The 18,982-nt window shown below is 51.4% G+C and overlaps 1 protein-coding gene across 7 annotated transcripts; it reads left to right on the top strand.

Moving 5' to 3' along the window:
• The first annotated feature begins 680 nt into the window (after window positions 1–680).
• Window positions 681–13,256, top strand: SLC5A5 (solute carrier family 5 member 5). Of its 7 annotated transcripts, none has more exons than XR_013358043.1 (15): window positions 681–1,125; window positions 1,934–1,999; window positions 2,302–2,353; window positions 2,540–2,607; window positions 3,448–3,602; window positions 4,039–4,179; window positions 4,261–4,390; window positions 5,299–5,387; window positions 6,116–6,228; window positions 6,309–6,379; window positions 6,708–6,794; window positions 6,877–7,070; window positions 10,086–10,210; window positions 10,662–11,029; window positions 12,265–12,298. XR_013358043.1 is itself a non-coding variant. In XM_077859432.1 (15 exons), the coding sequence occupies exons 1-15, from the start codon at window positions 769–771 to the stop codon at window positions 12,427–12,429; spliced, it is 1,884 nt and encodes a 627-aa protein (XP_077715558.1). In that variant the 5' UTR covers window positions 692–768; the 3' UTR covers window positions 12,430–13,256. The 7 variants fall into 7 exon arrangements, 4 of the variants coding, with proteins under 4 accessions (XP_077715558.1, XP_077715557.1, XP_077715559.1 ...); XR_013358045.1 differs by lacking the exon at window positions 12,265–12,298 and having other exon boundaries at window positions 10,662–10,814; window positions 10,914–11,035; XR_013358044.1 differs by lacking the exon at window positions 12,265–12,298 and having other exon boundaries at window positions 10,662–10,810; window positions 10,914–11,029.
• Window positions 13,257–18,982: the final 5,726 nt, after the last annotated feature.

Genomic DNA, 18,982 nt, shown 5'->3' with positions numbered 1-18,982 from the left:
AAAGTGCCCCCTGTCTGTGGGAGCAAGCACTAGCTCCGCTTGGCTTAGGGTACAGAAGCACGGCGGGGATTTGAACGCTGCAGCCCCTGCTCCCAGCCGCGTCCCCCAGGTGAGCGACAGGCTCCGTGAGCCTCAGGTCCCCACCTGTCCACGGGGCACTTGAACAGCCCGGAGTGAGGGGAAGTGCCACCGAAGTAAGAGGGGTATGTGGGAGCCTCACCCCACCCCCACCCCAGCTGCCATCCACGTGCCGGGGCCTGGCCTATCTGGCCCAGTCCCGGGCGGAAAGGGTGCGGGTCCCGCCCGCCACCAACTCCAGGGGCGGGGTTTCGCGGACCCGGGAGCCCAATAAATCCGCCGCGGGTCGCCGGGAGCCACCCCTCCAGGCCCCACGGAGACCGGTTGTCGGCGCTGAGCCCAGCTCCCAGGGAGAGGGACCGACGGCTGCTCCGCTAGAGGCCGGCCGGAGCGCGCGGGGGGCGAGGGGGACGGACAGACGGACGGCGAGGCAGACGCGCAGACGGAGAGCAGGGACAGAGGCGCACGACCGCAGCGAGGACCCAGGTTCCCCGCCCGGGAGCCCCGGCCCGAGCCCCTTTGGCCGCCTCCCGCCAGGGGCCGAAGGACACAGGTGTGCGGCCTCGCCGCAGAGGCCGAGCATCTCCCCGCGCCCGCCGCCCTGCGTCCTCGGCCGCTGCCCGCTTCCCTTACCCGGGCGCGGGGTGGCGGAAGGGCCGAGGGCGCGCCTGGCCCCGCACCTGCGACCTCATGGCCGCCGTCGAGGCAGGGGCGCGGGCCACGTTCGGAGCCTGGGACTACGGGGTCTTCGCGCTCATGCTGCTGGTGTCCACAGGCATCGGGCTGTGGGTCGGGCTGGCGCGGGGCGGGCAGCGCAGCGCCGAGGACTTCTTCACCGGGGGCCGGCGCCTGGCGGCCCTGCCCGTCGGCCTCTCGCTGGCCGCCAGCTTCATGTCGGCGGTACAGGTGCTGGGCGTGCCCGCCGAGGCCTACCGCTACGGCTTCAAGTTCCTGGGGATGTGCCTGGGACAGTTGCTCAACTGCCTGCTCACGGCCGTGTTCTTCATGCCCGTCTTCTACCGCCTGGGCCTCACCAGCACCTACCAGGTACCGGGCAGAGGCCCGGAGGCAGGACCTGCCCGGCTCAGAACGGGGATGTGGCGGGGAGGCCCTGGGGCTTTGAAGTGCCGTGCCGGGGGGCCGCCGGCGGGCTCCCTGGTGCTCCCCGGTGCTTTAGCCGGGAGGCCCCAGGCGGACGGGTGCGGAGGGTTCTGGGAAGTAGCCCCAGGCAATGGGGTGAGAGGCAGGAAGGAGGAAGAGGAGCCACCGTCCCGGTTCTCCTCCGTGGAAGCCCACGCAAGGCGGAGCCAGGTGTGCACAGAGCCTGGACAGGCACAAACCTGCCCCCCACATGCCCGGGCGTGCGCACACCCGGGCGATCGGCAGCGAGCCGAGGGTTCGAAACCCGACTTCCCCCCACCTACTCCGCTCGGGCTTCCCAAGTGTCAGACTGGGCTAATTAGAGGACCTCCCTCCAGGGCAGTGGGTACTGTGATTAAAATCGTGACCCGTATACAGTAGGCGACCAATAACAATTGGCCACAGGCACTGTAGAGTGCGCTTGTAGGGTCAGAGCGGCGCCGCCCCGGGGGGCCAATTAGCCACCGGTGGGGGCGGAGGAAGGTGCGCATTGGATGGATCCGTCTTCCTGGGCACACTCCGTGTGCACAGGTGTGTGCAGACTGATCGGAATGTGTTCGCTTGGCGGGGGGCCCCCCCACGGGCGAGAGCGGAGAGAGAAGCCGGCGTCCGGAGGGAGGGGAGAAGCCGCGAGGGCGGGGGAAGTACCCCAGAGGCCTCGACCTCCTGGGTAGGACCTGTCCAGGTGACCACGAGCCTCGGCCCCTCCTTGCAGTACCTGGAGCTGCGCTTCAGCCGCGCTGTGCGGCTCTGCGGGACCCTGCAGTACCTGGTGGCCACAGTGAGTGGCCTCGGCCCCGCCCCCGCCCGCGGGGTCCCTCTCAGGTCCAGCCTGGGATCCCGGCGGCGGCGGCCCCGCCCACAGCCCGCCCCATCCTCTCGGCCCCGCCCCGTGGGTCCCACCCCATCCTGTAAGACCCTTCCAGGGCGCATCCTCCACCTCTCTGGCCCCGGCCTGCTGACCGCGCCCCCACTCTGCCCTGTCCCCTACTCGCCAGGCACCACGGGCTCCGCCACCACCTTCCTCTCCTACCCCCTTCCCCGCCGTCCGCGGGCCTCACCTGGTCCCGGCTCTCCTCGTAGGTGCTGTATACTGGCATCGTGATCTACGCCCCCGCGCTCATCCTGAATCAAGGTTTGACTCTGGGAGATCTAGGGAGGGTGACCGGAGGGGGCAAAGGCTCTGAGACGAAGGGGAGGGGCAGGGCAGCCCCAGGAGAGACTTGGGGAGGGAAGAATCCTGGAGAGAGGAGGGCCCTAGACACTGGGGGCCAAGTTTGCACCCTGCCTGGAGGCCTAATGGGGGGAGTTCCTTGCACAGTGACTGGATTGGACATCTGGGCATCGATCCTGTCCACTGGAGCCATCTGTACCTTCTACACGACGGTGGTGAGTGACACCCCCACCCCGCCCCACTGCGGGGGGTGGGGGCTCCATGCACACTGTGTGGGGGAGACCCTGAAGCCATCATCCACTCCCTACTTTCCCTTCCTGCCCCGCAAGCCTGCATCTCAGCTGGGCCCCTGTTTCCTCATCTTAATGAGGACAAGTCAGTTGAACGGCTCACTGCTGAGAGTCCAGGGATAGGCTAGCTTCAGGAGTGGCTGCATCCAGGTGGCTGCCACAGAGTCCTCTGGGTCCCTCTCCCATGTCTCGGGGATCCCATCAGCTCAAGAAGTGGGTTCCTATTTCAGGATGGGTTGGCCTCAGTCTTGGGTGCAGGATGAACCAATCACAGAAGTTTGGGGGGCCGGGGAAGATGTTCTGGTTGGCTGTTTCTGGAGCTGGGAGTAGAAGGATCAGCTTTCCAAGAATGGCCTGTGAGGGAGAAGGGGCTTCTCCAAGGGAAAATCCAGGGGCTCCCAGGGGAAGGCAAAGATACGGAGGCTGGAAAGGTAAAAGCAACAGCTAAGTAATCGTAGTAGTAGTAGTAGTAGTAGTAATAGTAGTAGTAGTAGTAGTAATAGTAGTAATAGTAGTAGTAGTCGTCGTCGTCGTAGTAATGATACTGCTGGCAGCCATTACTCAAGGAACTGGTACGTGCTAGGTGCTATTCCAAAGATTTTCCTAATTAATGAACTAATTAAATCCTCACAACAGCTGCATTTTGCAAATGAGGAAACAGGCAGAGAGGAGCATCGGTCCCAGCCACTGCCGAAAGCCAAGCTGGGTTGGCCTCAGACAGATCCCTGTCTGACCCCCTGTCTCCCCATCTGTCACGTCTTGCAGGGCGGTATGAAGGCTGTGGTCTGGACTGATGTGTTCCAGGTCGTGGTGATGCTAACTGGCTTTTGGGTGGTCCTGGCCCGCGGGACCATGCTGGCGGGTGGGCCCAGGCACATGCTTGAGATTGCCCAGAATCACTCCCGGATCAACCTGATGGAGTGAGTGAAAATGTAGTGAGGGTACTGAAAAAGGTGGAGCTGACATCCCTCCGCCCTGGGAGAAGCCAACCAATGCCTCCTGCTCCAGGAAGCCCTCCCTGCTTCCCTTCCCAGACTCCCGACAGACCAAACATCTGCTTCCCCTCTCTAGACTGCCCTAGCCCCCATCCCTCCATCTGTCCCACCATCTGTCCCCCAGCCCAGGCTGGAGACTGAAGGTTCTCTGAGGTCCTAGCTGGGCACAGAAAGGTTTTTGAATGCACACATGGACCACTCAGTCAACAAATAAATTTTCAGTCTGGCCAACTCCTACTCACACTTCAAAACCCACCCCAAAAGTCCCTTTGAGGCCCTTAAGGTTCAGAACGGCCATCTGGGGCCCTTGGGAGGGGGAAGTCTGTGTGGCCTTCCCATATGGCTGTCTTGTCCCACCCAGCTTTGACCTGGACCCGCGGAGCCGCTACACATTCTGGACTTTTGTGGTGGGTGGCACGTTGGTGTGGCTCTCAATGTACGGTGTGAACCAAGCCCAGGTGCAGCGCTATGTGGCCTGTCGCACAGAGAAGCAGGCCAAGCTGTGAGTGTTTAGGAGGGGCAGGGTGAGGGCCTCTGGGACGAGCTGCCCCCTCCCCAGCCTGAAGGCTGCCCCTCCCCACAGGGCCCTGCTCATCAACCAGCTGGGCCTGTTCTTGATCGTGTTAAGCGCTGCTGGCTGTGGCATCATCATGTTCGCCATCTATATAGACTGTGACCCTCTCCTTGCAGGGCGTATCTCTGCCCCGGACCAGGTGAGTTTGGCCCAGGCTCCTAGGCCACTCCGGCCCTCCCCACCCCGACTCTGAACTTCTGCGTGGATGGACCCCTGGGGCCAAGCTAGAACGGCATTCCTAGCAGAGAACAGCCTGAGCGCAGGTCCAGGGGCAACAAAGAGCTTGGCTCAGAGGAGGTTCTGGAAGGAGTGAGAAAGACAAGGCTGAGAGGCAATGGGGAGCCACAGAGGGTGTGTGAGCAGGGGAAGGGCACATTCAGATTTAGAGTCAGAGACTCCCTGAGGGACAGCAGGGAGGAGATGGGACCACGGTTCAGCACGCAATGATGGTGTTGAGAATTACATGATCGCCAGCTCTCGTGCCCCAAGCACCTACCCTGGGCCTCACGCTATTCCCTTCACGAGCGGTTAGTCTCCCATAAAATCCTTCAGCATGTGATGAGGCCAAGGCTGTCATGGCCCCCACTTTATAGATGAGGAAACTGAGGCTGGCGTGGGTGGGAAGCAGCTGCCTGAGGTCCACAGGTGAGTCCGGGGTAGCACCAGGGCCAGGACCCATGCCTTGTTCAGAGTCAGTTCAGAATTGGCAGGAGATGGAAGGCTATCCGGCCCGCTGCCCCCCCGCCCCCCCGCCCCCCCAGCTGACTCTCCAACCACAGCCATGGCCTGCACCTGTTGGCCTCACCATCCTTGTCAGTAAAGCGGGGGTGACACGGGACTCTGCCTCACTGGGATCCCAGGGCCCTGTGCGTGGGGAGGGGCGGGCTCGGTGACAGTCCTTCGGTGCATGCAGTCAACCCACGAACGCACACTAAGTGCCCACCTGAGTTCCGATCTGCACGGGGCCCTGGGGACATGCTGCGTGAGGACGGAATCCCCAGTCCTTGGGGTGCATTGTCCCAAAGATCAATGCCTGGCTCCCCCCAGTACATGCCCTTGCTGGTGCTGGACATCTTCGAGGACCTGCCTGGAGTCCCTGGGCTCTTTCTGGCCTGTGCCTACAGTGGCACCCTCAGGTGAGCGGCCCTGCTTGCTCACCCCGCCACGTTTGAGCCCCCTGGGGTCTCCTTGCCCCTACTGGCTGTCCCCCTGTGGGATGGAATGTTCTGGGCATATCCATCATTGACAGTTCCTTCTTGGTCCTCAGCGCCCAGCTCAGGTGGGCTCCAGTGGAAGGCACACCCTGGGGACAAGGACCCCAGCTGTGGGGTTTTCCATCTTATCACCTGGCAGGGCCACACCTGACCCCCCTCTCCTTTCCTTCTTTCCTTCCTTCCTCCTCCAAACAACTGTTTACTGAGCACCTACTATGTGGCAGGTACTGCTGTTCTAGATCCCAGGATACAGCGGTGACCAAGTGGTCCCCTGATCCTGCCCTCGGGGGCCTCACATTGTAGTGTTTTCAAATACTCCATGACTTCTGGCACACCCCTGCTTCTGCTGCGACCGGGGTGCCATGCAGCAGTGCTCTGCACCCTACTATTGCTGTGTAATGAGAACTTGTGTCATTCGTGTCCGTGGTCATGTGTGTCCTTGCTCCCGTGGGGGTGTCTCGGGTCTAGGGGCAGGGATGGGGGGGTGGACATCGCCTCCACTCTTAGGGAATTTTGTCACCGCGCCTCGTGGGGTGCAGGAAAGTCAGATGGTATGAGCAGCTGGGGCCTGCGCCAGCAGGTAGACCCAGGGGAGGTGTGGCCCGTCCCTCGAGGAGGCCTGTTGACCACCCTCCCCACCCCACTCTCAGCACCGCCTCTACCAGCATCAACGCCATGGCTGCAGTCACCGTGGAGGACCTCATCAAACCTCGGCTGCCGAGCCTCGCGCCCCGGAGACTCGTACTCATCTCCAAGGGGCTCTGTGAGTTGGGGAGACTCGGGTTGAGGGTGGGGGGCACGAGGACATCTCCCCGCTGACCATGTCGCCTCCATCTGCCATAGCACTCATCTATGGCTCAGCCTGCCTCACGGTGGCGGCTCTGTCCTCGCTGCTGGGGGGAGGCGTCCTCCAGGTGAGCCCCCCCCTCCCTGACCCAGCCCCATCTCCGCAAGGAGCTGCATCATGGGCATGGAACTGAAGCCCGGGGGTGGGGGACCCTACTTTTCCCACCAGCTTGATACTTTCTGCAGCCACCTGGCTGGTGGCAGTGGGAGGTGGGAGGTAGGGGGTGGTGGCTTGGAGGGGGGACCAGAATTTGTCAGGACAGAGAGAATGTGGCATCTTTGCCTCCCACACAGGGGAGAGAGGCAGGAATGGGGAGTACCGCCTCCCCTCTTTAGGGACACGGAGGCCAGGAGAGGTAGGACGCCTCTGCCTCAGCTCACCACCCCCTCTCCCAGGGCTCCTTCACCGTCATGGGAGTCATCAGCGGCCCCCTCCTTGGAGCCTTCATCCTGGGAATGTTTCTCCCGGCCTGCAACATACCGGTGAGTGGGGACCGGTGAGGGGGGTGGCTTGGGGCCGGGAGGGCACAAGGCCTCTCTCTCCTGATCTGGGCTCTCCCCCCAGGGTGTCCTCTCTGGGCTGGCCTCGGGCTTGGTGCTCTCACTGTGGGTGGCCGTGGGTGCCACTCTATACCCGCCTAGCAACCAGTCCTTGGGAGTCCTGCCATCATCGTCTGCTGGCTGTGCTGTGCCCTCAGCGAACGCCTCTGACCTCATGGGCCTGCTCCTTGCCAACAACACCTCCAGCAGGAACCCCAGGTGAGCAGACTGGTCTGAGTGTGGGTGTGGCCTCAGGGGTGTGGTGGGGAACGGGGGACTCTTAAACTGGGTCTCAAATGAAAAGGAGGAATGTGCTCAGGAGGAGGTGAAGGAAGGGCATTCCCAATGGAGAGAAGGGAAGGTGCAAAGGCCCTGAGGTCGGGTCCAGTTTAGTGCATTCCAGCTATGGTGAGGATGGGGTGTATTTAGTGAGCCGAGAAAGGATAGGAGATGGAGTCCAGCCAGAAGAATTTGGTCTGATTCTGTATTATTATTATTACTACTAAGATATAATTTACAAACCATAAAATTAACCATTTAAAAGAAATTTTTAGCGTATTCATAAGGTTATACAACCATCACCATTAACTCAAGGACATTTTCATCACCTCAAAAGGAAGCCTCATCCCCATGAGCAGTCACTCCCCATCTCCCCCTCCCTCCAACCCCTGGCAACTGCTAATCCTCTTTCTGTTGCTATGGATTTGCCTGTCTGAACATTTCTCATAAATGGAGTTATACAATATATGGCCTGTTTTGTTTGGCTTCTTTCTCTCAGCATGATGTTTTCACGGTTTTTATTTTGTTTTGTTTTTGGTGTTTTCAAGGTTTATCCACATTGTAGCACATAGTGGGGCTCGATTCCTTTTTATGACTGAATAATATTCCCTGTATGGATGGACCACATTTTCTTTATCCACATCCTTGATAAAACATGCTATTTTCCATTTTTTAAAATTCTAGCTATCCTAGTGAGTGTGAAATGATATCTCACTGTAGGCTTTTTGTTCTTTTACCTTTTAGTTCATCTTTCTTTTTTTTTTAAATTTATTTATTAATGAGCACTACAGAGAGAGAGGCAGAGACACAGGCAGAGGGAGAAGCAGGCTCCATGCAGGGAGCCCGACGGGGGGCTCGATCCTGGAACTCCAGGATCACGCCCTGGGCTGAAGGCAGGTGCCAAACCGCTGAGCCACCCAGGCACCCCTCATTGGTTTTTCATATATTTCCAAAGTTGTGCAATCCATACCACTATCAGGTTCCAAAATATTTTCCAACTCCAGAATATTTTAAGGAATTAAAAAAAAAAAAAAAAGAATTTTTCTTTGATGGGACGCCTGGTGGCTCAGCGGTTGAGCGTCTGCCTTCAGCTCAGGGTGTGATCCCAGAGTCCCAGGATCGAGTCCCGCTTCGGGCTCCCCTGTGTGTCTCTCATAAATAAATAAATGAAATCTTTTAAAAAAATTTTTAGTTGAGTTTAGTTGACACATAATATTCTTGTGTTTCAGGTGTATGATATAGTGATTCCTCATCTCTGTACGTCATGCTGTGCTCACCACAAGTGTAGCTGCTGTCTGTCACGTTGCAGCGCTGTTACAATCCTGTTGACTGTACTCTCTATACTGTGCCTTTATCCCTGTGCTGTATTCATTCCAAAACTGGAAGCCTGTACTCCCCTCTACCCTCCACCTGTTTCACCCGTCTCTCCATCCCCCAAAATTACCAATTGTAATTTTGATTTGCATTTTCCTAATAACTAATGATTGACCATATTTTCATGTGTTTATTAGCCAGAGTTATCCCTTTTTTATTTTTTTTATTTTCTTAAATATTTTATTTATTTATTAATGAGAAACAGAGAGAGAGGCAGAGACACAGGCAGAGGGAGAAGCAGGCACCATGCAGGGAGCCCGATGCGGGACTCGGTCCCCGGACTGAGGATCACACCCTGAGCCAAAGGCAGACGCTCAACCACCGAGCCACCCAGGCGTCCCGGATTTATCCCTTTTTTAAAAAATAGATTTTATTTGTTCATTTGATACAGAGAGATAGATACAGAGAGAGGGAGAGAGAGTGCGCACATGAGCAGGGGCAGAGGCAGAAGGAGAAGCAGACTCCTTGCCAAGCAGGGAGCCTGACTTGGGGCTTGATCTCAGGACCCAGAGATTATGAACTGAGCTGAAGACAGATGCTTAACTCTCTGAGCCACCCAGGCACCTCTCTCCCTTTTTTTGGGAGAAATGCTTATTTAGGGCAGCCCGGGTGGCTCAGTGGTTTAGCAACGCCTTCAGCCCAGGGCCTGATCCTGGAGACCCGGGACTGAGTCCCACGTCAGGCTCCCCGCATGGAGCCTACATCTCCTTCTGCCTGTGTGTGTCTCTGCCTCTCTCTCTCTCTCTCTCTCTCTCTCATGAATAAATAAATAAAATCTTTTTAAAAAATGCTTATTTAAACCCTTTGCCCATTTTTTCAATTGGCTCATTTTTTATTTATTATTGAGTTGTAATTTGTATATTCTTTAAATCTTTATGTATTCTGTACACTAGATCCTTATCAGATGTATGATTTGCAAATATTTTCTTCCATTCTGTGGGTTGTCTTTTCATTCTCTTGATAGTGTCCTTTGACACACACAAGTTTTCAGTTTTGATGAAGTCCAATTTATGTTTTTTTGGGTTGCTTGTGCTTTTTGTGTCAGATCTAAGAAACCATTACCAAATCCAAGGTCTAAAGATGCACACCTATATTTTCTCCTAAGAGTTTAATTTGGGTAGATTCTGAGGGAAATAGGGAGCCACAGAGAGTGGTGAGCAGTGGCAGAAGGTCATCTGAGTTACATTTCAGTAATGCTCCCTCTGGCTGTGTGTAGAGAATCCCTGTGGGTGGGAGTGGGTTAGCCAGAGAGAAAGAGAAGTGGCTACTGCACACATCTGAGTGAGCAATGATGGGAGACTGGGGGATGCCTAGGTGGCTCAGCAGTTCAGTGTCTGCCTTCGGCCCAGGGCATGATCCTGGAGTCCCAGGATCGAGTCCCACATCGGGCTCCCTGCATGAGCCTGTTCTCCCTCTGCCTGTGTCTCTGCCTGTGTCTCTGTATCTCTCATAAACAAACAAACAAAATCTTAAAAAAAAAAAAAAAATGGAAGACTGGGCTAGGTTGTGACAGTGGAGATGGGAGGAAGTGGACAGACTGGGAGAAGCTTTTGGACTCATGCCCACCTCTCCCATCCCTAGCCCTGGAGCGGACCTGGGCCGACCTGCCTTGGCTGACAGCTTCTACGCCATTTCCTATCTTTACTATGGCGCCCTGGGCACGATGAGCACTGTGCTATGTGGAGCCCTCGTCAGCTGCTTGACAGGTAAGCAGGGCGGATGGCCTCCTCAGAGATCACCTCACCAGTCCCCCTGCCTCCAGGACGCACCGGGCAGGAAGAAGAGGAAGGACATTCTGGTCAGCCAAATGGCCACTGCGTGCTGGATGCATCAGCACCCTTTATGCTGTGTCGCTTTTGGGACGACCCCGCACCTCGCGGCGCTTGTCTCGTTTTGCAAAGGCAGAAGAAACTGAGGCACCACCCGCCCCACCCTTCCTCCTGCCTCCTAGTCCCTTACGTGCCTCCAAAACTAAGTCCTCGCTGGAGGATACCGGCCGGAACCGCGAGGCGCTGTCCGTTGTGCTGAAATGTCTTCTCAGCAGGGCCTTGGCGCTTCCGTGTCCCTCCGGGAATTCTGAACGCCACCGAGAAGTGGAAAGAGACCAAGAGAAATCAATAGTGATCACAGTACCTGTTCTTTCTTCCTGTGTCTCAGCCTTTACCTTCACCGGGGCTTTACTGAGTCCTTCCCTGTGCCAGACGCTACTCTAGATGCTGGGGAGATAGTGAACCACCCACTGATATTACCTCCCTTCACTGTGTAGATGAGAAAACTGAAGCCCAGAGAAGGGGACAGGCCTGCCAGTGGGTCATTATTGAATCTTGGATTGGAACCCATCAGAGCTCTCCCTTCCCCTCCCTCTCCAGTTGCCGTCACTCCTTTACTAAATACCCTCATTTCCCTCAGGCCCCACCAAGCGCAGTGCCTTGGGTCCTGGGCTGCTGTGGTGGGACCTTGCACGGCAGACAGCATCGGTGGCCCCCAAGGAGGAAGTGGCTACCTTGGATGACAGCTTGGGGAAGGTGAGTCACAGGGCTGGCTCCCAGAGCAGGGGGAGGGGCAGTGAAATGACCTGAGGTGCCCTGGGCATGGCCATAATTCAGGGGAGGGACATGATGGGCCACCATCTTTCTCAACATCTTCCATTGAAAAGGCTCAGTTGAGAGCTGACTTGTCTTCAACACTTGTTATTACACCTTTTAACAAAGACTGAGCAGAATTTCATACTATTTATTTCCTTGGATTACTTCCAGGCTGTGGCAGGTGAAACTGGTTTACCTTTACGGTATTGATATAAAGTCTCTCCTATAAAAGTATTTAATTCAAAAGTGAGTCAACTTAGAGAAAATCTTACACAAGAAACATGACTGGCATAGGCCAACTTCAGCCAAAGTCATGTGGTTGCTATGTGAATGCCCTGAATTTGGAAAATGCTGTCCCTGATCCAGACCTGCCCCTGCTCTGGAATCCCTGTTTCATTTTCTCATTTCTTACAACTTGCTGTGGCCCCAACCCTATGCTAGGTGGGGGTTTTTGTCCACTGTCTAGGAAGAGCTGGTGAAAGCTAAACTGAGACATGAGTAGGATCTCAGCAGGTAATGAATACAATAAAACAGGGTATTGTGATGAGGGTGGCCTCTTGGAAGAGGTAAGAGAGGGAGCCCCTAAGGAGGAAGAGCCAGCCCTAAGAAACTCGGGGGAAGGGCATTCTTTTTTTTTTTTTTTTAAAGATTTTATTTATTTATTCATGATAGTCACACAGAGAGAGAGAGAGAGGCAGAGACACAGGCAGAGGGAGAAGCAGGCTCCATGCACCGGGAGCCCGACGTGGGATTCGATCCCGGGTCTCCAGGATCAGCCCCGGGCCAAAGGCAGGCGCCAAACCGCTGCGCCACCCAGGGATCCCGGGAAGGGCATTCTTGATGGAGAGTACAGCAGGTGCAAAGGCTGAGGCCAGAAGCTTGAGAGGGGAGATATGGAGAGGGAAGGGATTTGGCTGGAGTGTTTTTAAAGCTCCTTTCAGCTGTTGTGGGGAAATATTGATCTTCTTGAAAGGGAGCAGGGAGAAAGTCAGAGAGCAAAATGGAGGTTCTAGAGGCAGAAGGGACAGGACTGGCTGATGCATTGACCAAGGGGACAGTTGTACAACCCTGCCCAGGTTCTGCCCTTGTAGGCCTCAGTGATCCCTTCTGGGGGAGGAGCTGATACAGAGCAGAACAGGGTCTCTGAAGGGGTCTTTCTTCTCTTTTCATTCCAGGGTGCTGAGGAACTGCCCCCTGGAACCAAGAGGCCCCCTGACTTCCTGCCCAGTGACGAGGACCATCTGCTCTTCCTGGGGCAGAAGGAGGTGAATGGAGCTGGCTCCTGGACCCCCAGAAGTGCACGTGACCATGGTCAGGACCTTCGGGAGACAGACCTCTGAGCCAGCAGAGGGGACTGACCACCTGGGATGGAACCTCAAGATGGGCCCTCCCAGGCCACAGAAGAACAGCCTCGGGCTCTGACCAGCTAGACTGTGTCCTGTGCAAATGAGTTTGGGATTGTGTGTCCCTGCCCTATGGAAAGAGGTGAAGCCCTGCCTTTAGGAGATCATTTTATCCAGCACCCTCTAGCCAGCCCCTAGTTTTAGATGCTGCACTCTTGCCTGCTCCCCTAAAATGAAGCCAGATTTCTCTCTATGTACGATAGAAAGATGTTGGAGTCCCCTCTGGAACATGTCTGAACCATAACAAGGATTTGGGAGGTCCTCAGGCACAACCCTGCACCCCATTTCACAGATGGGGAAACTGAGGCCTAGAAAGGGTCAACAACTTGACCAAGGTCACAGAGCATATCAGAGATTCATTGAGAGTTGGACACCAGCTCTTCTACCTTTACCTCCTCCTTGTTTTCCTCCCTCTGGAGGGTCAGACATCACATGGCCCCTGACCCTGGGAGCAAGAGGAGAGGATAAAGGATAATCACATTTTCGATCTTCCTCTTACACTTGGACACTATCTCATCCATTAAGGAGCATGAACCCACTTCACAGAGGAATAAACTAAGGTTCAGTGAGGTAGCCTGAGGTCACAGCAAGTTGGATCTGGGCAGGGACAGACCTGGGAGTCAAATGATGCTGAAGCTCTACTGCCAGCATGTCACTGGTAGACAGGGTCAGATAGGTTGGGCAAACTTATGTCCTGGGGACACGCTTGACTTTGGATGGAGATTTAATCCATGCACATCAAATAAACGGACTTTGACGCTTGATGTTCTGTACTCTCTAAAAAATCATTCTGTTAACTCCTATCTCCTCAGTCAGATCTTAGTGTGAATCTCGGAGTCTCTTGCCCCCAAGCCTGTGAGTGAATAAACCTGGGTATATAAGGATCAGAGCAAGGTGACAATTGGCTGTGGCGGGGTACATTGTGCTGCCCTCCCTGAGATGCATAGCTTCTCTCCCCCTCCCGATTTGCTCCTGAAGCATCCCCTCCTCACTGTCCTTTCTGCCTGGACCCTGCCAGCCTCCACACTGTCCCTGCACCAGTCCCTTGGGGTCTCTGTGACCTTGAGAGCTGGCTGCACTCACATCTGCCCACATACCTGCTATGACTCCTGTAGTCCCCAAGGGAGCATCCCCTGCTCAGTTCAAGAGAATCATCTCTCTCTGTGTCTCTCATGAATAAGTGAATAGAATCTAAGGATAAATATTTCTCTAAAGATAAATCTAAAGATTTTATTTATTTATTCATGAGAGACAGAGAGAGAGAGAGGCAGAGACATAGGCAGAGGGAGAAGCAGGCTCCCCACAGGGAGCCCAACGTGGGACTCGATCCCAGGTCCCTGGGATCACGACCTGAGCCAAAGGCCGACGTTCAACCACTGAGGCACATAGGCTCCCCTAAATAAAATATTGTTAAAAATCTTTTTAAAAAGTTCCAGTTGTTTCACGTACATGGATCATGCATTTAATTTTGGTCACTCTAGTAGGTGTGTGGTGGTATACAGCCATGGTCTTGATTTATATTTTTCTGATGATTAATCATGAGCATCTTTCATGTCCATGTATGTATTTTTGGTCAAGTGTCTACTCAAGCCTTTCGCCCATTTTTTAAACTGAGTTGTTTATTCTCTTATTATTGTCATAATTCTTTAAAAAAATTTTTTAAAGTATTTATTTATTTACGTTAGAGGGAGAGCACGCACTCATGTGAGGGGGGGGCTGGCGCAGAAGAAGAGGGAGAGGGAAAGAAGCAGACTCCCTGCTGAGTAGTGAGCCTGAGGCAGGCTCCGTCCCAGGACTCTGAGATCATGACATCCTGATCTGAAATCAAGAGTCAGTTGCTTAACTGATTGAGCCACCCAGGCACCCCTGAGATCTACTATTCTAGAGACCTCATGTAATTGGAATCCTGCAATCTTTGTCCATTTGTGTCTGGCTTATTTCATTTTGCATAATCTTTCAAGGTTCATCCAAGTTGTAGCATGTGTCAAAATGTCCTTCCTTTTCAAAGCTGAATAATATTCCCTTGTATGGATATATCACATTCTCTTCATTCCTCCATCAATCAGCATTTGTATTTGTATGGTTTCCACCTTTTGGCTATTGTCAATAACACAACTGTAAACACTGATGTAGAATATCTGTTCAATATTTGTTTTCAGGGATCCCTGGGTGGCGCAGTGGTTTGGCGCCTGCCTTTGGCCCAGGGCACGATCCTGGAGACCCAGGATCGAATCCCACGTCAGGCTCCCGGTGCATGGAGCCTGCTTCTCCCTCTGCCTGTGTCTCTGCCTCTCTCTCTCTCTCTCTGTGACTATCATAAATAAATAAAAATTAAAAAAAAAATAAAGTCTTTTATTTAAAAAAAAAAAATTTGTTTTCAATGTAATTCTATGTTTCACTTTTTTAGGAATCCTCATAGCGTTTTCCAAGGCAGCTGCACAGTGTACATTCCCACAGCAAGGAACAAAGCTTCCAATTTATTCACATCCTTGCCAACACTTGTTATTTTGTAACAGTGGGTGTGAAATGGTATCTGTTGTGGTTTTAAGTTTCCCTAATGATTAGTGATGTTGAGTATCTTTTCATGTTTTTATTGGCCACTTGTGCATTTCCTTTGAAGAAATGTCTATTTAACCCCTTTGCCATTTTAAAAATTGGGTTGTTTCTTTGGTTGCTATTGTTGAATTATAGGAGTTTTAAAATATATTCTGTAAAAAAATTTAAAGGGGAGGGGTTCCTGACTAGCTCAGTTGGTTAGGGGGCAATTCTTGATATCCGGTTTTGAGTTCCTGCTCAACATTGGGTGTAGAAATAACTAAAAAACAAAATCTTAAAAATTAATTAATCAACTAATTCTGGGGCATCTGGGTAGGTCAGTCTGTTAAGCATCTGACTTTTGATTTTTGGCTCAGGTCATGGTCTCAGGGCTGTGAGATTGGGCTCCACATTAAGTGTGGAAACTGCTTAAGATTCTCTTGGCCTCTTCCTCTGCCCCTCCCCACCTCTCACGTGCTCTCTCTCTCAAAAAATTAAAAACTAAATAAAAGCAAATTTTAAAATAAATAAATAAATAAAATTCTGGATATTAACCCCTTATCAGTTAGGTGATTTGCAAATATTTCCCACCATTCTGCTAGGTTTTCTTTTCACTTTAGATGGTGTCCTTGGATGCACAACAGTTTTTATTTTTCATAAAGTCCAATATATTTCTCTTTTGGTGTCTGTCCTTTTGGTGTCATCTCTAAAAAATCATTGCTAAATCCAATGTTTTAAAGCCTTTTCTTATTGTTTTATTCCAAGAATTTTATAGTTTTAGCTCTTATATTTAGGTCTTTGATTCACATTGAGTTAATTTTTGTATATAGTGTAAGACAAGAGTCAAACTTCTTTCTTTTGCTGGTGGGTAACCAGTTTTCCCAGCATAAGTTATTGAAAATACCCTCTCCTGCCTCCTCCATTGAATGGTCTTAGCACCCATGTCAAAAATAATTTGACAATAGGGGCACCTAGTTGGCTCAATCAGTAAGCATCTGATTCTTGAGCATGGCTCAGATCTCAGTCTCAGGGTTGTGAGTTCAAGCTCCACATTGGGCTCCACACTCATGATAGAACCTACTTAAAAATTAATAATAAGGGCAGCCCGGGTAGCTCAGTGGTTTAGCACCGCCTTCAGCCCAGGGCCTGATCCTGGAACCTCAGGATTGAGTTCCACATCAGGCTCCCTGCATGGAGCATGCTTCTCCCTCTTCCTGTGTCTCTGCCTCTCTCTCTCTCTCTCTGTCTCTCATGAATAAATAAATAAAATAAAATAAATTAATAATAATAATTTGACCATATATACAAGGGTTTATTTCTGGGTTCTTCATTCTATTCCATTGGTCTACATGTCTATTTGGGTTCTGGATCCAATTTCAACATATAGAAGGGGTTTTCCCCATACCAAGCAATTCTCAGGACATTGAATGGCTCTCCTACAAATGAACTCAATTCTGACACTTACTTATCAAAAATAGTATCAGATTCCACAGGTTAAGGGCTCATTTCAACAAGGCTGTCCCCACCCTCTTCAGATGCCAGTTACAAGTCCAGGTTGTCATTCATGCTTCTGACTGATCAGCTATAGATTGGAGGTTTCAACAATACCCTCCAACTCAGGCTACCAATCATAAGTCCAGGTTATTACCTGTACTTTTTTTTTTTCTTAAATGTAGATTCCACACCCAGCATGGAGCCCAACACGGGGCTTGAACTCAGGACTCTGAGATCAAGACCTGAGCTAAGATCAGGAGTCGGATATTTAATCAATAGGACCACACAAGCACCACATTACCTGTACTTCTAACCAACTGGCTACAAATCAGATGTTCCCCATGACCCCCTCCTTGGGTTCGATTAAATTGCTAGAGAGGCTCACAGCACTCAGAAAACCCATTTACTCAAAAAAAAAAAAAAAAAAAAAAAAAAAAAGAAAGAAAGAAAGAAAAAGAAAAAAGAAAAAAGAAAACCCATTTACTCACTACACTGTCAGTTTATCATAAAAGAATGTAATTCAGGAAAAGCCATATAGAAGAGATGCATAGGGCAATGTTTGGAGAAAGGGTGTGGGGATCCCTGGGTGGCGCAGCGGTTTGGCGCCTGCCTTTGGCCCAAGGCGCGATCCTGGAGACCCGGGATCGAATCCCACGTCAGGCTCCCGGTGCATGGAGCCTGCTTCTCCCTCTGCCTGTGTCTCTGACTCTCTCTCTCTCTGTGTGTGACTATCATAAATAAATAAAAATTAAAAAAAAAAAAAAAAGAGAAAGGGTGTGAAGCTTCCATGCTTTCTCCTAGCACAACACTCTCCTCCAATCTTCATGTTCACCAACCTGGAAGCTCATAACATAGTCTTTATGGAGGTTTTTTTTTTTTAATATTTTTTATTTATTTGAGAGAGAAAGTGATAGAGAGCACGAGCCAAGGGGTGGGGCAGAGGGAAAGGGAGAAGCAGACTCCCCACTGAGCAGGGATCCTACTTAGGGCTCAATCCCAGGACCTCAGGATCCCAACCTGCGCTGAAGGTAAATACTTAACCGACTGAGCTACCCAAGTGCTCCTTACAGAGGATTTTTATGGAGGTTTTTATGGAGGCTTCATGACATAGGCATGATTGATGAAATCATCAATTGATGATTGATTCAACCTCCAGCCCCTCTTCCCTTCCCAGAAATCAGAAGATGGGCCTCAAAGTTCCAACCCTTTACTGATTCCCCTGGCAATCAGCTCCATCCTTAAGTTTTTTTCAAAAGTCACCTCAGTAACACAAAACCCACTGTGATGGAAAGGGGCTTGTTATGAACAGCAAGACACCTATTTCACTTCTATGACTCTGAAGCATTTTAATGAACTGAGGACAAGAGACCAAACGTTATAACACAATATTTTCCCAACGCTCTTATCCCCTAGAAATTCCAAGGGTTTTGAGAGCTATTAATCAGGAACTGTGAATGAAGACCAAATATATATGAATATATCTCATAAATCTCAGCATCATGATGTCTATTATATTATTTTGGCTATTTGGTATCCCTTGAGATTCCACATGAAATTAATGATGGAGTTTTCTATTTCTTAAAAAAATACCATTGGAACTTGATAGGTATTGAATTAACCCTGTAGATAGCTTAGTGTTGATACCTTAACAATTTTGTCTCCCAGTGCATGAACATGGGATGTCTTTCTATTTGTCTTTTAAGATTTCTTTCAGGAACATTTTGTAGTTTTTAGTGTATAAGACATTCACCTTCTTGACTAAGTGTTTCATAATATTTTATTCTTTTTAATGTTATTATAAATGAAATTGTTTCTCAATGTTTTTTCATATTGTTCATTGTTGGTGTATAAAAATGCAGCTGAATTTGTATATTGATTGGTATCTTGCAAAGTTCTATCCTGAAACTGCTGACTTGGTTTATTTGTTCTCATAGTTTCTTTTTTTATTTATTTTAAAAAATTTTTAAATTTATTTATGATAGTCACACAGAGAGAGACAGAGAGGCAGAGACATAGGCAGAGGGAGAAGCAGGCTCCATGCACTGGGAGCCCGACGTGGGATTCGATCCCGGGTCTCCAGGATCACGCCCTGGGCCAAAGGCAGGCGCTAAACCACTGCACCACCCAAGGATCCCCTGTTCTCATAGTTTCTTTTATGGAATCCTTAGGGTTTTCTAAGAATATCATGCCATTTGCCAACAGAAATTATTTTATTTCTTCCTTTCCAATTTGGGTGCTTTTTATTTCTTTTTCATGTCTAATTGCTTTGGCTAGAAATTCTTTTTTTTTTTTTTAAGATTTTATTTATTTATTCATGATAGTCACACAGAGAGAGACAGAGAGGCAGAGACACAGGCAGAGGGAGAAGCAGGCTCCACGCAGGGAGCCCGACGTGGGATTCAATCTGGGATCTCCAGGATCACGCCCTGGGCCAAAGGCAGGCGCCAAACTGCTGCGCCAC

Source organism: Canis aureus, chromosome 19 (genome assembly GCF_053574225.1).
Source record: "Canis aureus isolate CA01 chromosome 19, VMU_Caureus_v.1.0, whole genome shotgun sequence".
Taxonomy (NCBI): Eukaryota; Metazoa; Chordata; class Mammalia; order Carnivora; family Canidae; genus Canis; species Canis aureus.
This window is presented reverse-complemented; position numbering and strand designations above follow the sequence as displayed.